Source organism: Amblyomma americanum, chromosome 10 (assembly GCF_052857255.1).
Source record: "Amblyomma americanum isolate KBUSLIRL-KWMA chromosome 10, ASM5285725v1, whole genome shotgun sequence".
NCBI lineage: Eukaryota > Metazoa > Arthropoda > Arachnida > Ixodida > Ixodidae > Amblyomma > Amblyomma americanum.
In genome coordinates, this window is record NC_135506.1 from 147,085,013 (window position 1) to 147,091,012 (window position 6,000).

The 6,000-nt window shown below is 47.5% G+C and overlaps 1 protein-coding gene across 7 annotated transcripts in view; it reads left to right on the forward strand.

Moving 5' to 3' along the window:
• LOC144107892 (nuclear respiratory factor 1-like) overlaps positions 1 to 5,144 on the forward strand; it is a 135,032-nt gene extending 129,888 nt beyond the window's left edge. For 2 of the 7 annotated variants that reach the window (XM_077641115.1, XM_077641118.1), the window contains exon 9: positions 4,118 to 5,138. In XM_077641115.1, the coding sequence (XP_077497241.1) occupies positions 4,118 to 4,281 (164 nt within the window). In that variant the 3' untranslated portion in view covers positions 4,282 to 5,138. Of the gene's footprint in view, positions 1 to 4,117 lie in introns of all 7 variants that reach the window. The other 5 variants (XM_077641117.1, XM_077641114.1, XM_077641120.1 and 2 more) reach the window with 5 other exon arrangements.
• The last annotated feature ends 856 nt before the right edge of the window (positions 5,145 to 6,000 follow it).

Genomic DNA, 6,000 nt, shown 5'->3' on the forward strand with positions numbered 1-6,000 from the left:
CCACGATTCAGTGCCCAAAATTACAGATGGTTTGCTCATGTCAACCAAGTTGAAAAATTCATCTATTTTGTTTCGGAGGCTTCTGCAGTTAACGATAACAACGCGCCTTTCTCTCGGCTTTGTCAAACTCGCACAACCTTCCCCATGGATTCGTCATAAACATTTTTCATTTTATGCAAGTAGAGTACGTCACGCTTTACGTACCCTTTATCTGCCTCGGACTGATTTTCCTTCGCATATTCTAGAAGCATTCTTCTTTTCTTTCGCAATGGCTCAGAAAAATCTTCCGAAATGGAAATTCTTGTACCCTTCAATTTCTTAGCCGCCAGCAGAACTTTCTGTTTGTCCTTATCTGAACAAAATTTGACAATTATAGGGCGTTGCTTGTCAGCGTTAAATTTGCCAAGTCGGTGTGCCCTTTCTATTTCCACCTCGCCGACTTGTAATACTGAAGTGCACAGATTGACAACACGCTCTTCAGATTTTCTATATGGTTCCCGCGCGTCATCTCCGTCAACGCCAAAAAAAATTAAGTTACACCTCCGACTACGGTTTTCAAGATCGTCCACCTTGTGTACCAACGATGCTAAGTTAGCCTGGAAGGAATCACAGCTCGACTTATACTCTGCAACGCTACTGCGTAATTCTTCGAACCTGTCAATAATTGCTTCAATCTTGATCATACGCGCATTCATATTAGCCATAGCGGCCTTATTGTCTGCTTGGTACTTTTCAATAGCGGTTAGCTTCTGCTTGATTTCATTTTGGCCATCCAAGAGTTGCTGCAGTATCGTGTCACCGGGCCCAGGGTTTAGTTCAACATCGCCGCATAACAAGAGCATCAGGAAGTAAAATGCAGCGTGACGAAGTAGCAAAAAGTGAGTCTTCCTTCTACGAGAAGGTCGCCTGGCCCCTGATCGCAAACATACACTCGCGAAAAGCACAGGGGGTGAAACCGGCAAGGCAAAAACGCGCTGCGCACATATATCATCTGAACCAACCTGCATGAAGAGCAGCAAAGACGTGAATGGCACAGCCATAGTAGTGCCGGTTTCACGCCCCCGATCCAGACTGAAGCTCGCCGCCTTTTGTACATGGAAGTGGTGCTTGCTAACAGCCCATGGTAGCTCGGCACTGCAGTATTCCTCGGTGATGTTGAAGTCGGTGTTTTCTAAAACAGTGTCAGCTGCGCATGACGTGCTGTTAACTTGCGACGACGGCCCTTGAACGATGTTCTCTTCGGTGATGACGGGGCAGCGGCTCGTAAGTGAGCCAGCACCAACCTGCATGAAGAGCAGCAAAGACGTGAATGGCACAGCCATAGTAGTGCCGAGGCATTATCAGCCTGTCCTTTCGCAATGCCCTTCAAAAAACTTGTGAACATCGGCTTCACGACAGTTTTCGCAAGCATTTCGGGCAGCTCCTCACGGCGGGCTACCCTTTACCACTGCTGGTATCAGTTGCCGACAGCATAAACAAGAAACGTTTACCGGCTCCGAAGGAGATTGACCGCAGAAAAGTGGTCGTTTTATCCTATCTACACAGTATCAGCCATGTTTTAAAGAAGGTTGGAAAATGTGCAGGCGTTGGCATGGTTTCTTCCCCGCCCGACAAGCTGTCCTCTCTCTGCAGGAAAGTAAATAACCAACAAGTTCGTCGTCACTGCGGGCAAACGCACAGAAATCCCCTCGTTACGTGTGCATCCAGTGTCGATTAATCAGTGCCCTTGTCCTGCGGGAAGGAATACATTGGTCAAACGGGAAGGTGCATAAATGTCAGGCTGCAGGAACATGACAGCAATGTGGGTAACATTGCAATACAGTAAAAGCTTGGTAATTCGAATTCGACGGGGACTGGAAGATTGTTCGAATTAAGCGAAGTTCGAATTATCGAATGAGCGGTCATTGCGCCCCACTACGCGGCAGAATCTGAAGCAGTCACATCTAGACTCGTTAGTTTAATAGCTCCAGGAATGAATCTACTGAAATTCCGCATTGCACCACAAACCGACTCTCGTCATTGTCTCCTGTGATACATTCCTTGACATGTTTCATGAGATTTTGGTGTGGCAGCGAGTAATGTAGATCTTTGTGATGCAATGCGGAATTTCAGCAGATTCATTCCTGGAGCCATTAAGCGTGTATCTGCAGAGTATGTTGGTGGCATGGCGAGGTGGCACATACTTCCAGCTGGTCCGGCATATGCATAGGCTCAAGAGTAGCACCTGTTCTGAGCAATATATATTTAAGCGCAGTAGACAGGGCACTGGAAAAAGAACTCAAGGATTGTACTTCGAGCATCCTTAGATATGTGGATGGCTATCCTGTGGCACTACCGATGGAAGCCAGCCCTCATAAGGTTCACTTATGAGATGCCTTCTGAAGACCGCCTGCAGTTTTTGGACTTGAACTTCAAGTTTAAAAGGAACCATGTTTGTTGGTGCTACGCCCCCAAGAACGCAAAAGCCACTTCTCGATTTTGACTCCAATCATTCCAAGCTGGTCAAGAATGGGATCGCCATGGTGTACCTGGGAGCGGCTATTAGGAAGTCATGCTTGCATGAAGTTGGTTCAAGCTTTGACACAAATGGGCTCGTTGCAGAGCGGCAGGTTTTCCGGAAAGTGTACTAGTGTCTGCATGCAACCGGCTACTCCGGAAAATGAAAGCAAAGAAAGAAGAAGTAGGAGCTGAAGATCGCAAATGCAGTAAGAACAAAGGGGCGGTGATCCCATATGTTCATCGCCTATCGCACAGGTGGAAGAAGATAGTGGAGAAGTTTGGTGGCAAGATCCTGTTTTTTGCGCCAAACAAATTGAGCAAGGTTTCGGCGTTAGTGAAACGCAAAAAAGAAATTGGTAACACCAAAGAAGGGTGTGGAGTTCGTCATGGCACTCAGTTTGTGCAGTGCAGCATTGGAGTGGTTTACAGGATTCCGTTCTTGTGCGGCCATTTCTGCGTGGGCCAAACAGGCAGGTGCCTCAATGATCGCCTGTTGGAGCATCCTAATTCTTTGGGGGGCTCTTGTTCATCAAAATTGGTTGCACATTGCAAATCCTGCCTGTGCACACCGTACTTTGACAGCACTGTGGTGCTGTATCGTCATAAAGAGCAACTAGTACGAGAAGTAGTAGAGGGGTATCATATCTTCACAGAAGCTGACTCTTGTGTGAGCAGTACTTCAATGGCCTTGCCTAAGCAGGAGATATGGCTGATGGAACAATGTGGGAGCCATTAGGTGCTTACGTTTTCAGCAATTGTTGTTTTTCTTTCTGTTTAGGTTGTAGGTTGTGATGATGACGTGAGGCTCTGACGCGGTGATTAGAGATTATAAATATGTGGTTTTCCGATTAAAACAGACAGTTGTAAGTCAGCGCGTGTCCGTGTATTCTTCTTTTTTCTGGTCCTTCGTGTTAGTTGTGCTGTTTCGTACCTTACGATGCAATACCACCTCGCCCACTTTGCTGTGTTGCTACACCTGATCTTTGTTTCTCCGACTGAAGGGAGCGCTAAAATGAAAGCATTGGGAGACCGTGGAAAACATCCAAAAGCATGTTACAGCGTTCCTGAGAGTCATTCCCATCGAGGACTTTCAGGGAGCCTTCTGGGCATGACAGACACGTCTCCACAAGTGTATTGATGTAGGGGGAGAGTATCTTGAAGAATTTTGACCATTTGTACAGGTCCAGTCAATAAATCTATTTTTCCAAGGAAATGCTCATTACTTTCATTTCATAATGGACCCTGCATGGTACGGGCATTGGCGGAGACCTGTTGGTCGGTCAGGATGCGGTGTTGGGCATTTGTCGGACAAGGATGAGACTGAAGGAGACTGCTGATCTTGTCTTGTCTGTGCCTTGGCGATGCTGGGTTGTGAGTCGATGTGTTGTGTTGTGCTGAGTCAGAAAGTCATATCGTTGTGAGATGCAATCATGGTGCCTCTGTTTATGAGCAGCATTTTTGCGTATCTTTTATGTCATCCCTTGCATTTTATGGTGTTCGTGCTGAAGGCTGATCCTCTTGGGATTAATTTTTGAAAGTATCAGCAGCTTGCCGGCTCTTTTAAGTCACTGCTGATGGCTGTGAAACATGTTTCTTAAAGCACTCTTCCTGATTTCAGCGTTTCCCGTGTCGGGCATGGTGACCATACCGGTGTCCATGTACCACGGCATGCAAGTGACCATGGCGCCTGTTGTCTCAGCCGAGGCAGCAGGCACGGATGGAGCAGGTGACACGGTGGAGGTGTTGGCCGTGCCCGTGAGCACAACACAGCAGGTCGAGTGAGGAGGTGTGTGTTGCGACCGGGCTGTTGAAATATCCCTGTGGCCTCATCACGTTCACTCGATTGAGGCATTCTTCTGTTCATGCTCAGTACGGCCTGCTGGCGACGACAGCTTCGCCCTGCTGCTGTGCATAGCGTGTGCAGTACGGGCATCCAAGTGAGGGGCATAGACAGTGCTAAAAGCGCCACTGTGACGTGAGGGTTGCTGAAGAACAATAGGGTTTGAGTGCAGGTGCCACCGTAGAAGAAATCTGCTACAGCCGGACTGTGCCTCTCCTGTCAGGGAGAAGGTGGAGGAAGCACACTTTCTAGTCTGACAAAGGTGTGCACGAGGATCTCCTGCCAAAGACCTTCTAGGTTAAGCCCCGTGTGTCCTCCATGTTCATCATAGAATGGTGTGCTGGATTGTATTTATTGATGTGCTGTGTGTGTGTGGTATGTGTGTTTGTGCAACCAGTGGTGATGTGAACCCTCTCGCTAGTTTGCAAAGATGTCTCTCCGCTACCAACTCGCATCATGTACAGCCCTAGGATTTACCCTTATTTTTTGTTGTTTTGTTTTTTTTTGTTTTTTTTTTTTGGTTACGTGCATTCTGCATGAGTCTCCAATCAGACCTGTTCTAGCAAGGAGATCTCAAGTGCTTTTTTGTTCGGTTTCTACACGGCCACTTGGAGCTTTGCTATGAGCTTTGCGCCCAAATTTTCAATCCTACCAGAATAAACATTGTGCTCATTGTTGAAAGGCTGGATTCACTTTGCATGGCAGCACTCGGCCATAAAATGTAATACCTTTTGAGTGGCCTTTTATGCACAATCAAGCAGATGGAGAAGATAGGAGAGCTGGTAAGGGAAATGGCCACAAGGGTGTGAACAGCTACAGGTTGTGCAAGTGTTACAACTATCGAGCGAACAATGTGGTAATTGATTCAAGATTTGAAGCACGTAGCAATATGCAGAAACCTTGGAAATATTTCAAGGTTCAAGAACTGAGGAAAATATGCCTTTAATTAGGGCAACAAAGGTAACTAACCATCAAATACTACGGCAAACAATTGCATGGACTCTACAGGGATTACTCAAGCATCCGAAAAAGTCTATTCCCCTCCAAATTTCCCAGCTGCCAGAGGCGAGCAGTCGATGGTCTTATGCACGCTGCGCTGCGACACTTGTGTTTGGCTGCGCCACTTTGGATGTCGGCACGTGCCATGCACACAGCATGGTGACCATGCCCACAAACTGCCGTCGGTGGTGGTTGCATTTTCTGGCACGCCGCCAACGAGCGCACATGAATGGAGCAAAGCCCAAATGCGGACACGCCGAATGTATCGAGGGCCCAAAATGGGAGACGTCAGTGATGGCACTCCTGCGTGAAACTAATTTATTGTGCCGTGCTGGTGAAAATGACTAAAATGAATATGGCAGTCTAGATGGGCCTAGAGAGGCAATGCGACGGTGCGGATGTCCGCAGAAACGTCTCCAGGGAATGAAATTCGTCTGTTGTACTGCTAAATGTATTCACATTTACCGGCCTTTTTATGTGTGCCAAAAACAGTTGGGAAATTGTCACAGCTGAGTGCAGGCATTCTGCATGGTAAATGTCTGCGTGACACGTTCGTGCATATCCCGCCTCGTTGCTGCTCGTCAGCACAGTTGACGCAGCATTTAGCTGGCCACTTTCTGCATGGAGGATTATACCCCTGTCACACGGGCATTCTCACTGAG